The 21,487-nt window shown below is 53.9% G+C and overlaps 1 protein-coding gene across 3 annotated transcripts in view; it reads left to right on the top strand.

The window, feature by feature from the left end:
* CDH22 (cadherin 22) overlaps positions 1–21,487 on the top strand; it is a 76,494-nt gene that overhangs the window by 17,763 nt on the left and 37,244 nt on the right. For all 3 annotated transcript variants that reach the window (XM_033074826.2, XM_033074827.2, XM_033074828.2), the window contains exons 2-4: positions 6,347–7,303; positions 11,131–11,425; positions 21,105–21,224. In XM_033074826.2, coding sequence (XP_032930717.1) covers positions 7,079–7,303; positions 11,131–11,425; positions 21,105–21,224 — 640 coding nt within the window. In that variant the 5' untranslated portion in view covers positions 6,347–7,078. The remainder of the gene's footprint in view (positions 1–6,346; positions 7,304–11,130; positions 11,426–21,104; positions 21,225–21,487) is intronic.

Raw genomic sequence — 21,487 nt, 5'->3', positions numbered from 1 at the left:
CAGTCAAGGACACTGGTTTGTGGGGGCTGCAGCCAGGTTGTGGTGTTGGTGCCTGGTGTTCTAAAACTGCAGAGAATTCCCCGTGGGGCAGAGGGCTCAATGCTCTGAGCATCCAGCCCAAAGGGGTAATCCTGGGGAACCTCTTGAATGCTAGAGAGGAGCTGTGGGAGGTTGTGGGGATGTGGGTGGGTGCTTGGCCAAGGTGCAGTGATCCAGGCTTGGTGTGGTACTGACTTGTCTTGTCAAGAGACAGTGTGTGGGATGTTGGAAGCTTTATTGTGATACACCTGCCTGGTCTGGAGTTGACAGTATTTTATGTCTGGCAAGATTGCCTCATCTCTTGTCTCTGTATTTTGAGGAGAAGGTTATAAAAGGAAAAAAAAAATGTATCTTTGCCTCATCTTGTCTTACAATATCCAGTAGAGAAAGTGAGCTCCAGAGAGCCTGAGTTCATGTCTTAGCCCTAGGCCTGGAGATTATGAACCATCTTAAAGCTTTGCAGCAGCCTTGCCATGCTTGTATTACCTCCATACAACAGATCCAGGGAGTGTGCTCCAGCCAGCCTGTTCCTTTTCCCAGGAAGGGGAGCATTTAGCAGATTTGGATCGTGTTTAACAGGAGATGTGGTCACAGCCCCCGTGCTGCACTGTAGGCAGTGCTGGGCAGGAATTGCTGTTGCAGTAATTGCAGGCTTTTTCCTGCCCTGTGTCCCAGCAGGGGCTGTTTGAGGCTGGGCTGTTGTGCTGCCCACGCTCTCAGATGTGAGGCAGGTGGCTCCCCGTGGATGCACACTGAGCTGGCACTAACTTGACCCCCAGAGCTGCTCCTGAGGCTTCAGCTGTTCTTTGAGGTGACACAGGTGACACGTGTGGATGGTGCTGGAGCCTGTGCACACCCTCTGAGCTGTCAGGTAAGGCACAGTGGGGTCAGAAAGAGCTGGGCAGAGAATGGAGGGGACTGGCTGGTGCTGGAGGTTGGCCCCACTCTTTAGAAAGGGTCTCCAGATAGGCTGCATGTTTTGGAACAAGATGGTGTGAAACTTGTGCTCTTCTTGCTGCTCTAACAGTGGGGCTGCTTGCTGGGAGTCAGGTAGGAGCTTTTGTCCATCTGACTTTCTGTCCTCAGTTGTCTCCAAAGGTGCTGTAGGTTCTGCCTGTTGGAAACAGAGCTGCAAACCACTGACAAAGCTGTGACAGTGCTCTGTCTGCCTCTCCAGCCTGCCTCTTATATCTCCCCACACTCTTCTCTGCAGCCTCCCTGTGAGGTAGCTGTGGTCAGTGCAACCTGGCAGAGCAGTGCTGGACCTGTGTGGCTTCCTCACGCTGGTCAGAGATATTCACTCCAAATCTTGGGGATGGAGGCACACCACAGCTCTTCTCACGCTCCCTTTATCCCTGCATGATCTGCCCTTGGGAGAGCAGCTTGTAAGGAGCTGTACTTGTAAGGAGCAGCTCTCTGGCAGCATGAGAGTCCACAAGCTCCCAGTTTTGAGCCATGGGATTCTGCATGCAGGCACTGGCAGCCACTGCTGTCCCCAGCTGAGGACTGTCCCTGCTGTGCTGCTGTCTGCTCCTTCCTTGGCTTTGCTGGGTAGCAGGGCTGGAGCTGCATAAGGGGTGCTCCCAGTCTGAACTCATTCTGCAGGCAGCTAATCCAGCAGCAAGAGGACTGTGGGTGTCAGGACTGAGGTATTGTCTCTGACCAGCAACCCTCCTACTTCAGCCTTCATTTCTTTGTGTCCTCTGGGCTGTGAAAGGGCTGTGCTAAAGCAGAAGAAAGCCCAAGCTTTAAGGAGCTCCTCTCTTGTGCTTGGTATTCATGCTGTGGCTCTGCATTCTAGAGGTTGACAGGAGCAGTGACTTGCTCTTGCCTTGCTCCTCAGCAGCCTTTGTAGCATCCTCATGGCTGTTCTGAACAGCTAGAGCAGTCCTGATGCTTGTGCTGGTAGCTGGTGCCACTGCTGGGAGGAGTGGGGAGCCAAAGCAGGACATCCAAGCACTTGTTTGCTGAGGCTGCAGACTGGGGTGGAGGAGAGAGGGCTCTCTTTCCCTGCCTTTGCATCTTCTGGTACCTGGTGGGCAGTTCTGCGTTTTCTACCAATTATTAGGGCTTGTCAGAAGAGCAGAACTGGTGTGCCAGCCTTTCCAGTAGAGCCACGTGCACGGGAGCACTCACTGCATGAGGTCCTGGGGGTGCTCCCTGCCTCTGGGTGGGACAATCCTGCCTGGGCTCCTGAGGCACCACTGCCTTGGCCCTGCTGTGCTGGGCACAGGACTGGGTAGGACTGTGGTGTACTGGGCAGTGCCATCCTGATGTGCTATTCCCTGCCCATGTCTTCCCCCTCCCCCTGCCTGCTTTCTCCTGCATCAGCCTGCATTTGTAAAACGAAATAAATATTGACATGGACGGGATGCTATTCAATTTGTCCTGATCACTGGGCTGCGGTGAGTTCTGACAGAGCACAGTGTAAAACATAAGCTCAGGATGTAATTTCTACTGTCAACATGATGTACAGTATAGCTGTGCCAAATGCACACCAACAAACTGCACGAGCTCTTGTGGGGAGGGGAGGGGGAACTTGTGCTGACAATTGGAAGTGAGGATGGCAGAGCAGCACGAGAGGGGACATCACCCTGGGCCTGGGGCAGTGTGAGGGTCTGGTGCTTCACACCCTGCATGGAAAGCTGCTTGGTGTGCTGAGTGCTGGGCATGCTGCCATGTGGGTGCATGAGTGCTGCCGTGGGCTGGGCTGGCTGCAGCAGCTCCCACTGGTTATTTACAGCCCCGATGCTCACATGTGACAGAGGGAAGGGGCACAGCTGTTGGTGAAAGGTTTTCAATAACACAGGGAGATAAATATTGTGCTAGTCCTGGTTCCTGTGCATGGAACCTTCTGGGGTATCTTGATTCCTGCTGCTGCAAGGGCACGAGTAGGACTTGGCAGCCTCTGGAAGAGGTCTGTGATGTGACAGCTAGGAAGAAGGTTGTGCAAGGTGGGGAGAGACATGACCCTGAAGCTGTCACAGAAGAGACACAGGGCGAGAATTTCTCACTGGAGAAGAAGGATCTGGTTTGTGGCAATGAGCCTGGCTACAGATGTATCTCTTGGCCCGCATTTTGTGGTACAGGGGACTGGAGGTCGCCACAGGTTCTGTAGTTGGGCTTTGGTGTCTGGCACCTGGCTGAGGCAACTCAGGTGACAGCACCTGCATTGCTGCCCACAGGAAGAGCATGCAGACAGCTCAGCTGAGAGTACCTGAACTTTGCACATGTGACACAGCTGCCAGCAAACTGCATTAGCTCGGATGAGAAATCTGTTAAATATAAAAAACAGCACAATAGCTGAGACTATACATAAGGTTGTGTTTCCCACAGCAACGCAGCCCAGCCCCATGGGTGCTCAGCAGGATCTCCTCTCCGTGGCAGAATCTGCTCTGTGGAGTGCTCAGATGCAGCAGGGCTGAGCAAGTTGCCTTGGGAACTGTGGGCCAGCTTGTCTGCCAGCCAGGGAGCTGCTCTGCTCAAGTGGAGCTCGCCCACTGCAGCATCTTCTGCCCTCACTTCCTCTTTCCTGCCTTGCCTTAGTGTGTGCATTTAAACTGTTCTTGTTAGTGGTTTATTGATACTGTTTGGGACTGTGCTGCTGTAACTCTGGTCAGGCTGACAGAGAAGCCCCAGTGTCCATTTCTGAGCAGGAGCAGTGCCATTCCTGCGTGCACAGGGCTGTCTGCAGCATGTGGTCGTGGAGGAAATCACATTCCGCTAAGGTGTGAAGTAGTGTGATGAGGGGAATGAAGGTGGCTCCCACTGCTGTCACAGAGCCAGTGTCGGTGCTTTCTGCCAGCTGTGTGCCCTGAGTGCTGCATACTGGAGGCTGTGGCATGTGCTGCCTTCATGTGCCAGCTCGGTTGGAGACCCTGGATGCTGGTGTTAGTTGTGGTGCCAGGATTTGCTCCACTGGACTGGTTTTCTTGCAGCCTCCCCATGTGTTCAGAAGGCCTTCAGTGTTGCAGAACTGCACTCTGGCACTAGCACTGCTGCCTTGTCAGGCTTCTGGCAGGGCTTTATAAATCAGTGGATGGGTCTGCTCCTGGATGGCAAGGAGAGGATGCTAGGTGGGCAGAATGGGAGACTTCAGCAGGTGGTGGCTGCTTCTCCCCAAGGCTCTGCTGACATAGTTGTCTTGAGAGCACGTGCAGATGGATATTTTTTTTTAATTCTCTTTCTGGCAGCTGGGTTTACTCAGATTTTGGATGCAACCAGAGGTTTTGCCTGCAAAAGTACTGCAGAGTGGCAGGCAGAGATACTGGATAGAGTGTTCTTCCCACACTTACTGTTTGCCCTTGGTGCTGACCTGAAACTCTTGCTCTGGCACAGCTTATGCTGCTCATTTTACTGACATGTCTCAGTGTCTGAGTAGCCTACTCCAAAATAGCCACAGATTTCCTAGGTGTGAGTTTCTGGAGAGGTGCTGTCTGTGACAGCAGTGCACAGTGTCTTGTATTTATCTCCTGTATACGCAGGTAAGCGTGATGAAGCACATTTGCACTTGTGCTGTTCTTGGGAGGGTCTTGCTCTGGAGCCTGCTGTGGGCTGGGCAGCCTCAGCTCTGTTGCTCCAGAGCATGGACCCCAATCTCTGCATTTGATCTGTGAAGTTGCTTTACCCTGTTCGTGAGAGGAGATTTCTCAGTCCATCACCCACGTACACCCTGAGTGTTAAATACTGTGGTGTTTGGTAGGGATCCTCACCAGCAGTGCAGCTGCCCTTTGGGAGCAGGGACAGGGAGCATTTCTGCCTGGGGAGGCCTGGCTGTAGGACACAGTCCTGGCACTGCCAGCAACCTCACCTGGCTGGTGGGGAAATATCCTCATAATGAATGGGCTGGCAAGGAGGCAGGGTGGGGAGCAATGTTAGTGCTTCTGTACCATGATTGCTAACATAAAAATACACTGGAGACCCTGTCTTCCTTGGAGCATGAAGTGCACAGGGCTGGCACATGTGACAGTTGATGTGCATGTGTGAGTGGAATGTAGTTTGTGTACATGGGGAGGAAATGTGTGTTCACAGAAATGAGGCACAAATAGACAAAAGAAGCCTGTGTGAATGAGTGATCTTAGCTGGGCATGGGGTGGGATGTGTGTGAGCCCTTTTGGTGAACAGATTTGTGCATATTGTGTGACACACAACTTGTGAACCATGAGCAGGCAGTGTAGAATGATGCTTTGTAGTTCTCAGGGAAGTGTTTGTCCAGACAAGTGAATGCAGAGAGGAAAGAGTGCAGCAGACATTCCCTGTTTGGGGAACAGCCCTATTGGTGGAGTCACACGGGGGAATGGCAGGTGAGGGAAAGAGCTGGAGAAGTATGTGGGAGCTGTCCCTCCTGTGAACAGCTGGGACTGTTCAGACTCATGCAGGGGTCTGTGCAAAGCACAATCCACTTCCCTTTCTATGGGGAATAGATGGACATCTAGTCCAGGATAATTTGCCTTTCCATTCACCCTTTCTCTGCCTCCTCTTTAGAGTAACAGCTGACAGGAGAATTCTGCAGGCTGGTGCATGTTTCATGAGTAGATCAGGCTGTGCCTGGTATTGCAGAGCTCTGATGGAAGCTCAGGGCTTTGGTGCAGGGAGAGATGGATGCTGCATCCCCATCTCCTGGTCAGGCTTCTTCTCCCCATGTGCTCACTGGGTGCAGTGTACCCTTGGCACAAGGTCTCATGTCTCAGCCCTTAGCACCTTGAGGATGGCTTAAAGCTTACACCAGAGCCCTTTTGCAAACTGTTACCTCTAGAGTCAGCCAGGTGGCAAATTCCTGAACAGATGCTCTTCTGCTTCCCATGGCTGCAGAGGTGAGATGACAGAAAGGTTCTGCAGGGAGGGCTTGCAGGAGTGTCTGGACAGGCTGTAGCTCCCATGCTCGGGGGCTGGTATCCCTCAGCGTGAGCCTTGTCTGCCTGTGCAGAGCTGCTGTGGTCTGGTCCTGCACAGGCACTGGCAGCTATGCTGTGCCAGGAGTGCTGCTACACATCTCCAAACAGTGTGGGCACCAATGACTCCCTCCAGGCACAGAGCTCACTCCTCTCAAAGGCCAGGACCATGGGTGAGGGGGTGCCTTTGTCAGCAGGATCCTTGGTCTCTGAGTCCCTGCTGGAGCAGATGTCTGCAGTACTGAGAGCTCTGCAGCCCTCCCTGTTGTGTTCATGTTCTGGCAGGACCTGCAGGATTTGGCCCTGCTGTGGAGAACCTGGGGCAGGGCAGGAGATACTGGCCAAGGCTGCAAGAGCAGCACAGGGGGACTTAGGCCATGTTTTCACACCAGCTCTGACACCTTGGCTTTTTCCAGGCTCCTGGAGATGCTGCTGACTGCCCTGCACCTCCCTGCGTGAGCCAGCAGAGAATGGAAGCGACTGGAATCATCTGGGCAAAGGACCCTTCACCAGGCACTGGGATGTTGTGCCCCTGAAGATGGGAGTTACAAATGGCCTTGTGAACTGCACGTGTGGCACAGACACCTGCACTGCCACACCCCTTGCACACTAGTCCCAAGCTGCCGCAGGACAGGCAGACATTGGCCACAGCAGCTCATCCTGTTAACTCCTCTGTGAAAACATTTGTGGAAGAGCTTTCCTTGTCCTCTGTGAATGCCAGCAGTGTGTGTCTGTGCCCCGTGTGCCGCTGTGGTGCTCCCTGCCCTGTGGGGTGGGCAGCGGGCTGTGCATCACCCCCTTCCCCAGCCACACCGGCGGCAGCCGAGCACGGAGCCCTGCAGCTCTGTCCCTGGGGACAAATGCCAGCTGCCAGACTCTTCTCTGGAGACCCAGGAGCAGCCTGCGAGGCACCAGCACTGACTGCTCCCACGCCAGCAGCGGGCAGTCCGGGACGCCTCTTGTCACAGATGTGACTCACGCTGGACAGGAGTGCTCCAGCTGCAGGGCACGGCATGCAGCAGGGACGGGGATGCTCTGCACTGACCGGGCAGCCTCACGCTGCTAGCGTGGACTTTCCTCCTGCTCTTCCCTAAAGGATGCTGGCTGCCCGTCCAGAAGCTCCTGCTCATGCAGCCTGCTAGAGTGCCATGGCGAAGGGTCTGCAGGGCTTCTTGTGGACCATGCTGCTGCTGTTCTGCGCCATCCAGGAGCTGGGGTCCTGGGCCATGCACACGGCCGTGGAGGGCCCTGGCCTAGGGGAGCCCGGGGACCCTGCGCTGCTGGCTGGCGGGCGAGTGAAGCGTGGCTGGGTCTGGAATCAGTTCTTCGTGGTGGAGGAGTACACGGGCACGGAGCCGCTGTACGTGGGGAAGGTAAGCTGTCCTGGTGTCTCCGTGGGGCTGACAGAGCCAGGGGCAGGGTGGACACGCTGGCGATGCGGAGCAGAGAGAGGGCCCTTGTGAAGGTCGTTCACAGGAGCCTGGCTAGAGAAATACTGTGCAGACTGCAATGGCAGGAGCCTGGTGCCTGCTGGGGGTGGTGAGGTTAATGTGCTCCCAGAGATGAGAACAAGACACACCAAGATTTACATCTGAGTTCCAACAGTTCTTGCTGGGTTCTTGTGATGCCTGGGGGTGGATGCAAGAAGCCCTGTCTCTGTGGGAGCTGTGACAGGTGACAGTGCCTTGCTGGGCAGGACTGGGTCTGGAGGTGGGAGCTCACCACACTTCGCTGGTGTGTGACCTCCTGGGCAGGCTGGACACGGACCTCTGCTCCCTGCACTCCTGTCCTGAGCTGAAGGAGCATTTCACCTTGGGGTTGCTGGGCTTTATTCTTTTCTGGGAGCTTTGGAGAAGCAGCTGCCCCACATACCAGGCAGATGTGTTATTTGTACGTGGGTGAAGTCAGTGCTAGCTGTTGGGACCAGTCAGAGGAACACACTACAATCCAGATAGAGCTGGAGGTGTGGGCTCACCCCAAAGGAGAGTGCCCAAGAGCTTGTACAGCAGGGCTGTCTGATGGCCTCAGCCGTCTGGGCATGAGTCTGGAGGAGCTTGAAAATGGGTTTCTTGGCAGGGGGCCAGCAGGGATTTCAGTGGTGATTTGTGTCCGTTTCAGCAGACACTCAAAGCCGCGCTCCTCCGCCGCCCTCGGAGCAGGCACAGCTAATTCATGGCTCCCCTGGGAGCAGCGGAGCACCGGGCCCTGTCACGGGCCTGCCAGTGCCTCGGCTCCAGCTGAACCAAAACCTACAACTCACCTGTTTTACAGCCCCTCTCCACATCACCCCCCTGGCTCACAGCAGCAGCCAGCTGCACTGGGATCACTGCCTGTGGGTGCCCAGGGCTGAGAGCCAGCTGGGCCAGGCTTCTCCTGCTGCTGGGAGAGGATGGAGTGCCTGGGACACTGTCCATGGGTCCAGAGCCTTCCTGCGCTGGGAAACCCTGCAGAAGAGGACCCTTGCCCTCTGTGGAGGCCTCTCACACACCTACATGTGCTTTCTGAAGGGCCGGTACCATTTCCATAAAATCTGGGTTCTCTAGCTAATCCTTCTTCTGAACTGTAATTTCCCCTGAGGCTGCTGTCAGTTTGATGTGGATTTCTTTGGGTTTTTTAAATAGAATTATGGGGTCAGCACTAGTTACAAACTTCTGCATGTGGACAGATCTATTTTAGATAGAGGAGAGGATTAAAGGGAAAAAAGCAGATTTAATTAAGTTGCTAATATTTAAAGAAAATTGATGAACTCGGGCTTTATGAGTTGGAGCAAACAGAGTGCGCCTTTATTACAGACTAGTTTTTATTTGATTTTCTTTCTTTTCTAGCCCCAGAGTCATTTTTTATTTGTGTATCTGTGCTTTCTGTTTAATTGCTTTTAATAAGGAATGTGCACCTCTAGTTCATATTTAATTTTGATTTAATTATTAGTATGTAATTAATGGCTTCGTAAGAATTCTGGTTGTAGTCTTTTAGGACAAGGAAACAATTTTCTTGTTTAACAAATGGGACAGATCAGCCTATTGTCCACCCTGTGGCTGTCCCAGTTCTGCAGACACTGCTGTCCTTGCTTGGGGCTGAGCTGCAGGCAGGGCTGGGTGGTCCCTCTGCTCTTGGAGCCCAGCGTGTGCCAGAGCTGTGTGACTTCAGTCTCCTGCCATGCCCAGGGCTGGAGGAGCCCCGAGGCTGCGTGGGAGCGTGGTGCTCCCCAAGCCTGCCTGCTGTAACAGGGAGGAGAGAAGATCCCTGGGATGTGGTCCAGGTCTGTGGCATCTCCCCTTGCATTTCTGTAGTCTACGATCTGGCCCTCCCCCATTAGTTGTTGTTTAGCCAAGCAGCACAGATTTAGCTCTTTTAATCTTCCCCTGTAAATCAATCTCTGCAGCCCCTTGAGCCCAAGCTCCATTTTTCTTCCTAGCTTTCCGCTTTGCAGGGATGCTGGTGTCTGCTCCGAGCAGTCAGCAATGAGCAAATATGTGAAGAGGTTGTGCTGAGAGCTCAATGTGGTGCTGGATGCTTTATCTCTAGCCTAATTATTAATCATGAGCCCGGTGTTCAGCAGAAAAATGCAGGCTTCCGCTACCTGTACTGTACAAACCTGGTGCTCCTTCTTCGTTCTGAAAAGCTCACAGAGTAGCAGTGAGAACTGGGGAGAGGGTGATGAAGTGAAGAGGGCAGCAAGCTCTCCACCAGCCAGCAGGGAGGGTTAGGACTGGATGGCCGGGCTGGGATGAGCAGCCCCACAGAGCAGGGCAGGATGCTCAGGTGGCCAGGGCAGGGTGACCACCCCACAGGCACATTTGCAGCCAAAGCCATCACGGTGGTCCCAGACTCTGCTGGGCTCACCCCCTTTGTGAGCTGAGTGAAGGTCTCCTTCCAGGCAAGCCTTGAGAGATGTCACCATGGGCAGTAATTTGTAAATGTTGTGCAAAATGCATTGAATTGCCTAACGTGTGTGTCCCTCACTTGTGAAATAAATATATAAACTGTATCTAACAAGACAAATATAATGAAGGCATCGTAAAAAAAGAGGCAGCTCTGGTATAAATTCTTGCTGGTAGAGCTGTATGTCTGAAAGGTGGATTATAGAACTGCAGTTTGGAAGATTGAATGGCCCATAAACATTTTCATATTTCATTAGCCGATTAATGGACGGCTTTTTTCTTTTTTTGGAGGGGGGACATGACTTTGCTGATTCTAAGCAGAAATTGTAGGAAACAAATGAAAGCAGCTGATGAAACCTTTCCGGGGGCCTGTCCCATTATGGATTGTCCCAATTAATGCCCATGCTGCTCTCTGTCAAGATGCATTCTGCCTGTCCAGTTACTGTTAATAGATTTCTCATAAGTGGCTGGATTGTAAAAACCTCATAACTCAGTTTAATGCCACCAATAAAATTATCTCTGGACGTCTGGCCTGGATTCCAGTCAGCTCTTGCTCCATGGGGAACTGCTGTTTACCCTTTCTTTTCCTAATTCCAAACATTGTCTTAATTAAAAAATGAAGCAGCAGAGATTGCCTGCAAAGGCATCTTCCTCTGGGTCTTGAGCTGATTTGTCACACTCTTTTGCAGATTTTGTTCAGCTGGGGCTCTGGGCATGATGATGGGATGTTGTGACCCTTGTTACCCTGCAATGTAAACCCAGCACAGGGATGCAGTGAGTGTGTGAGCTCTTCAGCAGGGAGACTTGTCAGCACCAGCTGCCCAGGTCATGGAGGGTGGCTGTGGCTGAGGCAGAGCGGGTAGATGAGGATGGACTTTGGGCAATTGGTTGTGTAGAAGGGGCGGGATGCTGATGGTGAGTACCTGTGCAGCTTGGGAGAGGTGATCCCATAGTCCCAGAGTCCTGAGTCCTTGCCCTAAGGGAAGCCTCTTTCCTTAGAATGCAGTTGAGTTGTCCTTGCCTTTCCATCACCTTGTAACCCCTTAAAGGGGTTTGTTCCTTGGTTTGTAGTGGGGGTGGGCACTGGCAGAATCTGTAACCTGCAGAGCTGTAAAGGCAGGCCTGAAATTCCAGTTTATTGGGCCTTCCTTTGTGCACAGGAGCTGTCTGGTGGTGCTCTCTGTCACTGTCCAGTCCAGCAAGAGCGCAGTGGGCAGAGGGGCATCACACAGGGACCACGGGCACCTTGTGCAGGTGGCTGGGGTTGGGTACAAGTACAGCTCCAGCCTGCTCCCACCCTCTCCTTCTTTCCCTGGCAGATCCACTCAGATTCGGATGAGGGAGACGGCTCCATCAAGTACACCATCTCCGGGGAGGGCGCCGGGACCATCTTCCTCATCGATGAGATCACGGGGGACATCCACGCCACCGAGCGCCTGGACCGCGAGCAGAAAACCTTCTACACTCTGCGGGCTCAGGCCCGGGACCGACAGACGGACCAGCTGCTGGAGCCCGAGTCAGAGTTCATCATCAAGGTGCAGGACATCAACGACAGCGAGCCGCGCTTCCTGGAGGGGCCCTACATCGGCAGCGTGGCGGAGCTGTCCCCCATCGGTACGTGTGCTGCCTTGGCAAACCTGCACCTCTCCCCTGTCAAACCTTGAGCCTGCTGTACCCCATAAAACCCACTTGCAAATCCCAGGGATTCCAGAGCTAGGGAGCCAAACGGGAAAAATAAATAAGGTGGCTTAAGAAAAACAAGTGGATAAATCCTCTGAGCTGATTGCCAGCCTTTGGCTGAGCGCTCAGTCTCAGCCCTAAGCCGTGCTCTGGGGACGGGTTGTGGTGGTGCCAGCTGCCTGCTGTGCATTGACTCTGGCTTTGCACAGCCCCCTCCCTCCTAAATGCTGGGGGCTTGGACTAAACCCTCACAAACCAGGGGGCTCATGTCTGCCTGTGGTTCAGACTGGTCTGGGTGGTGCTTTTCCCCCAGCTCAGGCCATCCTCTGTGTGCTGCTTTGCTGCTCTTCTGATCCCCAGGGCAGCCCAGACATCATCCCTTTGTGTGTCCCCATGCAGAACTGCCAAAACCTTCTCAGCTGGGTCTGTCCTACTCTGAGGGGCCAGGCCTTGCTGACTGAGATTGTGGAATTCATGTCCCTGTGACAGAACTGTGTTAACCTTAACTGCTCATCCCCTTGGCACCAGGCTGCTCTTATTGTGTTGGTGATGATGAACCTCGCTGAAGCTCTGAGGGCCAGGCTGGGATGATGAGGCTGCACGAGTCCATTCCCCTGGGCTGGCAGAGCAGGACTTTGTGCTCACCCGAGCTTCAGGAGGGGTGCAGGGAGGTGATGTTTGAGCTGCAGCACTCTCTCACTACTCCTGCTGCCCTCACTCCTACTGCTGGGCTCCCATGCTGCTGAGCACAGCTGAGTCCAGGAGAATGAATGGCTGGTGCTGCACTGCCCAAAGCCACAGTGTCCCCTGTCCACACTGTCCCCTGTCCACACCATTCCCTGTCCACACCATCCCCTGTCCACACTGGGCTCTCTGCCACCCCTATAGCAGGCTGTGTGTGTCAGCATGGGCTGCAAGCAGGAACTGTAAATGACTGCTCCCAAAGGCTGTATCCAGGTAGAAGACAGCTTGTGAAAGGCTGACCTGGAAGATCAGACAGGACCCCAAAACTGACAGCAGGAGATGAGTCAGCACAGGGGCAGTACCAGTGCCAGGACTGCAGAGAGCCCCCAGGGCAGCAGGAGCGGCTGAGCTGCACCAGAGGCTTGAGAGGCCAGGTTGAATCAGCAGGACCTGCTGTGCTGCTGCAGGAAGGTCTGGCTGCAGAGGGATGCTGGCAGCAGAGCTCAGGGAATGGTGCTCAGGTCTGCACTGCCTCAGGACAGAGCTGCAGCTCTGCATGGTTCATGTGCAGCATATTGCAAGGCTGCTGTGTGGCCTCCAGCAGGTACAGATGTGCAGGAATTGCCTGCACCAGAGGAGCTGCTGCTGCCTGGATTCTGTTGATGTATGGAGAACAAGCTCTCCTGAGTCATCCCAAGCTCTCCTCTCGCTTCCAGATACCTGTGCAAATCCTTCCCTCAGTCAGAGACTGACCCCTTGAACTATAGCTGGGTGCTCCTGGAGAAATGAAAGACAGCATGTGGGCACCAAAGCAAGAGGCATCCTGTTCCCAAAGGGAAGAAAGAAATTAAATTAATCTAATTTGCTTGAACAACATTTTAAAAAGCAAGGAATTCTCAACTCTAGGTATTAGACAAGGATCCTAGTTCTTTGAAAATCACTAACAATTATGGAGCTGCCTGATCAGACTGATGTGAACAAGACATATCAAAGGAGACAGTTTCTATGCGAAATTGGAGATCAGAGGGAGAAAGAAACACGGTTTCACAACATGAAAGAAGGCGATTCCTGCAAATTAAAATACTCGGAAGTTTAAAGTGAGGAGAAGTGCTGTGAACGGCGTGGGCTGCATTTCCCAGCTGTGTGCTTAGAGAGGGGAGCTGGAGCCTGCTCTGCTTTCCAGGCTGCCTGCCTGCCCCAGCCTCGGAGCCTTCTGCATGCAGCCTGGCCATCCTGGGGAGTGTTTGGGCTCCTCCAGAGCAGCCCTGCCCTGGAGACAGCCCAGAGAGAGCCTCACATCATCCTCTGGTGGTGCTGCTGCCCAGCCCCCAGCAGTGAGTGCAGAGCTGGAGGTACCCACATGCTGCTGCTGCTGTGAGCCCCAGCTCCCTCCCACCTCTCCCTTACCAGGTTTACCAGGGCTTTGCCCAGCAACAGGCAGCACAAAGGACCAGAGGGACACAGCCTGTGAAAGCATGAACAGGCAAGGCTGGCAAGGAGCTTTCTGCTCAACCCTCTGAGGTTCAGCAGCTGGGAGGTAGATGGGGCTGGTCAGGACCTGGTGTGAGAAGTTCAGCTCCAGATGCTGTAGGAAGGGCTGAGGGTACAGGATATGGAAAGCTGCCAGGCCAGGGAGGTGAAGTTCAGGATATTCTTGTGGGAAGTGACCTGCCAGGCCCTTTTTGTGTGGGAGTGCTCCTTTTGTGGCAGCAAGGCTGGGTGCAGCTGTGATCACGGCTTTGTCGTGGTTGGTATTGAGTGATGTTTGCTGTCTCTGATCTGGACAGAGCATCTCCCCTAGAGCTGTGGGGTATTTTCATGAGAGTGAATGGGGAGTGTGCCTTGCTGCCATCCTGAGTGTGGATGGAGGTCATCCCAGCTTGGTGTTGGCCAAGCAGGAGAGCTTAGCTTGGCTATTAGTGTATCAAGATCAAAGCCTGGGGACCTGCTGGTGGCCATGCCTGCTCTCAGCACTGTCTGGATTCAGCTGTGCTCTGCTGGGGAAGGGGCTGGGATGGAGCCACTCCAAGGGCAGGGCTGCTCTCCAGCTTGGAGCTGTAGGTAGCTGGTCACTCCCTGTCTCTGCTGCTCTGAAGCCTTTGCTCTGCATCCCAGCCTGAAATGCTAAGAGTGACCCCTTCTTCCTCCTCTTGTGGTCTTGCCCTCCCAGACCTCAGTGGGGTTTGTGCTTGGGTGGTTTTTGTTCTCTCAGCTGCACTCTCCATTCCCTGCCAAAAGCAGAGTCCCAGCTCCCAGAGGTGGGTGCCTTCCTGGGGCGTGAAGAGGAATAAACCAAATACAGTCAGATCCGCTCTGTGACAGCAGGAGCAGATCAAAGGACATTATTTGCATAATGAAGGAGTACTAATTGGGAGGGAAAGTCATTTGATTTCCTAGTGTCTAAGAGCGAATAACAAATGAGAGAACAGCACAAACTCAGAGTAACTGGGAGTGCTTTGCAGCACAGCTGCCCCTTGCTCTGTGGGGCCAGGGCAGCGTGTTTGGATAGACATCATAGGTGCTGCCTGAGACTGTGAGACTGAGGGTGGACTAAAAGCTTCTTTGTTCCAGGGTCTTGCCTTGGCAGTGGTCAGAGTGCATTCTTGGGAAGGAGGAACAGCACACACAGGATATGTGATGCTCCTCTTAATATTCTCCCCGCCAGCGTCTGTTTTCAGATTGGAAATTTCTTTGGCTGTGGGTGGTTTCTGGGGGTTTAGTATCTGTCTTCCCTGAAATCATCCAGACTCATTGTAAACCTCTGCAAAGGGAAAAGAAAAGAGATTGCTGTTGTTTTCTGATGGATGAAAAGTGGCAGATGCAGGATGGTCAGGAGGATAAGGTTGGAGTGTGGGATTTGTAAAGAGCAGAGGTGGTGCCTGGAGCTAACCCCAGCCCGTGAGCCAGGCTGGAGAAGTCCTTGTTTTCTACACAGGGATATCCTGCACTTGGAAGAAGCACATACAAAATGGAAGCTGACCCAACAGCTTTATCTGGCCTCCCTTGGCACAGCAGACCCAGCTGCAAAACCAGCAACTGGCTGTTCTGGAGGAACCTGATCTGGCCTGGGGCATCGGGAGCAGCAGTGCAGCTGCCCTGGGAGGTTTGCTGCCTGCCAGGGAGGGCAGCTGGGGCTGTAGAGGGGTGGAGAGGTCCCTCTGAGCCCCCTGAGGGAGCTGGGCTGGAGGCAATGCCCTGGAGTCCCCCAGGCTGAGGAGGGCAGGGGCTCCTGGGGAGTATTTTCACTGACTCCCCTGTGCCCATGGCCATGCATAGCAAGGAGCAGTGTGTGTGCAGCATGGGGCCTGAGCTGCAAATCCTGTTCGCAGCTTCACTGCTGTCCTGTCGTCTCAGGGAGAGGCTGCTGGTCAAGAGCTTGCAGGCTGCTCTGTGCTGGCTCAGCCTCTGTGGATACCCCAGTGTGGGTCTCTCCGAAACATCAGAGTTGAGCAGAATCCAGTACCAAAGGGAGAGACCTGCAGCTGCAGAAGAATGTAGGATGGTATCCAGCCAGCTGCCTTGGAACTGCAGGAGCTTCACCTTGTTACAGGAGGTGCTAAAATTAGCTGTATTTTGGGCTCTTTTCCTGATCTCCCTGAGGTCTGCTTAGCAGCTGTCTGCTGCACTCAGGCATGAGCCCAAATCCAGCACACAGCGTGTCCTGCTAGACAACTCTGTTGGTTGCACAGGGTGGCTGCCCAGAGCTCATTTGTGGGGTCCTTGGGGAGCAGGCAGGCCCTGGAGTGAGGAGCATGCCAGGGAAGGCATATGCTTTATCAGAACATCACTCCTCCTTGGTGCATTCACTCTCATTTCTCTGTGTAGCACCATGTCCAGATTAGAGGCGATTTGGCTGTACAGACAGAAACTTGGGGTCAAGCCCTGACTCCAGCACAAAGCTGGCTGAATGCAGAAGTGATTATTGTGAAGAGAAATTGTTAATCTCCATGCTGGAAGCAGAGAAAAATACTTTGTTTACCCTGCAGCCAGAACACTTGCAGGCAATCTGATTTTTCCCCCCCCCGCCCTTGCTTAGGAAGTGCTTAAGTGACTTGTGTTCATCTGGAGGCTGCTGGGATGGTGGCTGAGATCTGGGGCTTGCCCTGTCTGTTTGTCCCTAGTGAGATGAGTCCTTCTGCACTGTGCTCTGGGTCATGGGACAGGCTCCAAACACTGCCCTGCCCAAGGAGGATCTCATCCAGGCTGCCTTTGGCAGCCCCTCAGGGAACCTGAGCCTCTCCATTGGAGTGCTTTGGTTTGCTACCACGTTTACCTGCTTCATGCCAGGGGCTGGGGTGCGTTGTGCAGTGGCTTTCTGTGGCCAGACACCCCAAAAGAAGTTTCACAGTAGCACATTTGAGCAATTGCACCCCGCCAGGTTACTGCCCTCGGGCTTGTCCTGCGGGGTGAGAGGGTTGTGCAGTGAATCTCCTCTGGGCCTGGCTTCCTACCAAGTCAGGATGTTCACAAGATTGCAAGAAGCTCACTTCTGCTCCAGTAATTTTTGAGCTCCTCTAGTTCATTTTTTTCCCTGCTCTCCTGTCTGAATGTGTCCGGGGTGCATCAGCCGCTGCAGGTGTTTGGGGCCAGACAAAAGCTGTAAATTGCATTGTTTATAAAATCCCACCTGTCTCCTGCCCCGTGGCACCCAGGCACCTGGGATGGGAGTGCTGCACACTGGCATCAGGCCAGGGAAGGTGGCTTTGCATGACACAGCACTCCTTGCAGGATCCCTGATGTTCTGCAGGGCTAAAGTGCCCAAGTGCTGTCCTGGAGCTGGCCAGATCCACATAGAAAGGGCTCTCAGCATGGCCAGAAAGTGTCCCTGGTCTCTGCCTGAGCTGAAGGTGGCAACTGAGCCCCAGAGCTGGTCTGGAGAGCATCTGGAGGCTCCTGGTTCCACCACAGAGGGCTGACTGCTGCCATGAGAGGGGACAGTCAAATTTAGCAGGTTTTGGTTTTTCCTGCTGCTCATTTGCCTCTTTGCCTGCCCAAAGCCTGGCTGTAGTTCTGTCCCTGGGGAAGTGACAGGTCCCAGCCACTTGCTTGTGGATTCAGTGCAGAGCCTCTCTCCAGTGTTTGGAGTTTGCCTGTCAACATTTCTTTTAGCTAAACGTGTTTGGAGTGAGTGGCATAGCAAGTGGTCTGGAGCTATCAGCCTTCTTCATGCAGGGACTGGCCCCAGAGGCAGTCACAGATGCCAGGACAGGCCTGCACTGGTATTCCAGAGGTGCCCTGCAGAGCCCCATCCATCCCATCCAGGGCACTGGGCTGAGCTGCTGTGTCCTGCCAGCCCTGGGGACACTCAGCATGGCAGGGTGGCTGTGGGGGCTGAGCTCTGCACTCAGGGGCAGGGACCCTGCAGAGACACAGCTCCTGCACCCTGCAGCTCCTGCACCCTGCAATTCCTGCACCCCACAGCTCCTGCAGCTCCTGCACCCCGCAGCTCCTGCACCCCGCAGCTCCTGCACCCCGCAGCTCCTGAACCCTGCAGCTCCTGCCGACCCCACTCACAGCAGAGAAGGGATGCTGATCTCTCCACAGCAGAGGAGGGATGCTGCTGGCAGAGCTGAGGGCTGGCTGCTGTCCCTGGCAGGTCTCCAGGATGGCTCAGGGTGTGGAATGGGGACAGCCCAAGCAGGGCCCATGGGGACAGAGGATGGCTGGCAGCCAGAGACAGCTAGGCTGAGGGAAGTATTGTTGTGGAAGTGAGGGTCTTGTCTCCCCTTTTTTCTGCAGGAAATCAGGGTTTGTTTGATCTGCTGTGTCTGATCTCACCTTTGTAGAGGGAGAATAAGAGATGGATTCTAACCTGTTAATTTTTATATAAAATTGTTGGTTTCCTCTGATCTGTGGAGTGAGCTTGTCAAGGGAGGAACCAAGGTCTTATCTCATTTTACATATCTAATTATCTCTCTGGATACGGGCTCAGGCTTCTTGGTTATGGGAGGCGGGTGATAGAGTACATGATGGATGTTTAGATTTTATTTAGTGTATCTTTTATGGCTAAGGCATGTGCCAGAAAACTAAATAAAAGCAGTACAAGCTGTACTTGCTGTGGGCAGTGCTGTGCTTGGAGAGCAGGGACTAATATTGGAGCAGGGTGGGAGCCAGGGAAAGCTTGTCTCTGCAAGAAGGAGGGGTCCAGGTTAAGCTGAAATTGAATACCATTGCTCTTCACATGGAAAGAGAGTGGGAGGAAGGGGTGGGAAAGGGATAAGTGGAGGTTAGGGGATGATGCTGGAAAGTTGAACTAGTAAATTCCTGATACCCTCTAGGTGACCTTGAGCAGGCACCTTCACAGACAAGAAGTGAAGGCACAAAGTGGGGTCAGTGTTCCCTACCTGGCTGATTTTGCTCTTTTGTTAACGATGTGCTGTGAGGGCAGGTGGGGAAAGGCAGAGCCTTCATCACCTCTGGCATTGCTGGGCACAGCCTTCGTCACCTCTGGCGTTGCTGGCTGCAGCCCAAGAGCACTGTGCCCCAGCTCTGCCTCTGAGTGAAGGTGTTTTACTGCAATATTCCTAGTTTCCCTTGCCCTAGAGCAGAAAACTCTAGTCCCAAACATGGGGCTCACCCCTAGGACCTGGAGCTGGATCTGCTGCCCTGTTGCTCCAGTTCTTGGGAGTGCCCAGCAGCTGTGGGCCAGGAGCTTTCAGTGCTGGCACAGGAAGCCTGAGAGCAGCAGCCTACCTCCCCTGTCCAAGGCATGGCTTAGAATGGTGACACAAACCGTGCTCTGGGTGGGCACAGGTCCTGCCTCCTCTTCAGACTCTGCAGCTTTGCAGCATTCAGGTAAATACTGGAGCACAGGGAGTACAGCTGTGTCTGACAGGATTAGGAGGCGAGTTATGCAATTGAGTGAACGCATCTTGGGGGAAGCAGCATGATGTGCAGAGTTTGGTTCAAATGTTTAGTGGCCAGCCTGCCTGTGATGATCCCTGGGTTGGGATGACTGCACAAGGATGGCTGGAACAGGAGGCTGTGGTGTGGTCCTTGGGGCACCTGCTCTGTCTGCAAATGTACAGTCCTGGCACAGAGTATACAGGGCAAGGGCAGGGAAATAACTGATGGGCTTGGGTACCCGTGGGTGAGTTTTGAATCTTCTAACCCTCTGCAGGAGCAAGTGGTTCTTGGAGCGTGGGATGTTTGTGAAAAGTCAGCAGGCCCTGCCTGTGCTGCAGGTGCAGGAGTGGGTGCTGCTGTGGACACCAGGCTCTCAGCTGATTGCTGCCAGGCTGTGCAGAGGGAGCCCTCTCTTGTTCCCAGGACCAGCTACTGCTTTCTGTGATTCTCAGACTTTGGCACCTCCAGCATCCCTAGCAGGTTTCTCTACTGCAGCTGGGAGAAGGATGCTTGGAGACCCTGGTGTCATTTTCCTCCTCTGGTCCGTTTTTTTGCTTTCTGATCAGAAGCTTCCCAAGCTGCCCAAGGGAATGTGCAGTGCTGGTGTGGAGGTGATCTGCCTTGGCTCATACCTGCTTGAAGGAGTTGTGCTATGGCAGGGAGAGCAGGAGGAAATACAGCAATAGTATTTCTTAAACAGTTGTTTGCGAGGCAGAGAGCCAGTGTTGCCGTGGTGTAAAATCTGGACGTGCCTGGCAGGGATGCACCATAACTTCACTGGAGACAGCAAAGCATAAATAAGTTGACTCAAACTAGCTTGTTGCTGAAGACCGATGAGGGGGATTCTCCTGTTATCAGCAGAGCTGCAGCTCTGAGAAAGCTGCCAAGGAGAATGAAAAGCAACCATGGTAACTGCTCGTTTCCCTCAGTGAACACCCTTTCCAGGAGATCAGAGTGAACTGGACTGGAGGGAGCGTGTGCATCCCAGCTGCTCACAGCAGCACTGCTCTCTATGCTGCCTCATCTTCTGCCTGAGTCCAGGCAGGGCTGGTGCAGGAAATTCTTGGCTTGCCTGCAGGCTCTGGGCTTGTGGTCTTCTGACGAAGGAGGAAGAAGGCACCAGGGACTGAAGCTCCTCATGTCCCTCTGGATGGTTTCAGCTCCATTTCTGCCTCCTGTGACATAGGAACAGAGGCTGCTTCTGGCTGACTGGTGCCAGTGCTTGACCTCTGGGCAGGGATGCACCAAGTCTGGTGCTAGAATGAAACAGGGCAGCCTGTTCTCACAGTGCTTTGGTCACACCACCTCCTTTCTCAAGGTGTCTGTAGGTAGGGGTAGGCTTCCCTTCCTTCCTCCCTTCTGTTGTCTCTGTAGATCTCAGCCCCTTTGCTCCTGCCCCCACTCTCATGTCCTGGGCCCTGCTTTTGTTAAATTGAACATGATGTCAAATTAAAGCCATCACAGGGACAGTTGGAGTGAAGTACCCAGTTTAATGAGGCAGCCTTGAAAATCAATAACTTAATTGCAGACATTTGATAGACTTTTATCCAATTTATAGTCCTCCTGTCCTGCTACGTGTAGAGCATGAGGACCTGGTGCTCTGTCTGGCTCTGGGCAGCTGGAAGCCTTTCCTCTCCTGGGATTGTTGTCCCTGTGCAGGTCTGCACCACCTGCAGTGGTGCTGCAGTGTGGATCAGGCCCCAGCTGGGTTGTCCCTCTGTGGTCTGGAGGTGACCATGTCACTCTGTGCTGACAGGAAGGGCAGGTGTGAGTGTGACATCCCCAGCTCCTTCCCAGATGGTCCAGTAGAAGAAGAAAAGCTCCCAGCTGTGATCAGACCAGTGATCTGGAGAGCAGGTGCTGCCCCAGGATGGCCCAGGATTCTGTCCCTGCTGCCACTCTGCAGCACACCAGAGGCATTTGCAGCAGCAGTGTCTGAAATCCCAGCATTCAGGGTTTGGCAGGGAGGTGATGCTGCCTTTGCACTCTGCTGGTTTTTTTCCCTCATCATTTGCAAGCAATCAGTGTTGAGTGTTGCTCTTCTAAAACCCTGCCTTTGTTTTCCTCCTTGTCCCTGCTGCAGGCACCTCTGTGATGCAGGTGATGGCCTCTGATGCCGACGACCCCACCTATGGGAGCAGTGCCCGGGTAGTCTACAGTGTGCTGGAGGGGGAGCAGCACTTCACTGTGGACAGTAAAACAGGTGAGCAGCACCCAGCTGGGCTGGGCCAGGACACCCAGCTGTGCCTCTGTGTCCTGGGCATGACTGTGAGCCAACAGATCTGTGCCTCCCTGCTGGCTGCTGGTGCTGGGTACTCCTGGCAGGGGTGTTGGAGAGGATGCTCAGCAGCCCTGCTCAGGCTCTGCCCAGCTCCATGCCCTGCTGCAGCAGGCAGGACCTGCAGCTGCCAGCCCAGAGTGCCTGGTGTGCACCTGCACTGGCCAGAGCTCCTCTCTGCCTGGAGC

The sequence above is a fragment of the Catharus ustulatus genome, chromosome 17, assembly GCF_009819885.2.
Source record: "Catharus ustulatus isolate bCatUst1 chromosome 17, bCatUst1.pri.v2, whole genome shotgun sequence".
Lineage (NCBI taxonomy): Eukaryota > Metazoa > Chordata > Aves > Passeriformes > Turdidae > Catharus > Catharus ustulatus.
The sequence above is the reverse complement of the archived record's forward strand: the minus strand, read 5'-3'. Positions and strand labels throughout refer to the sequence as shown.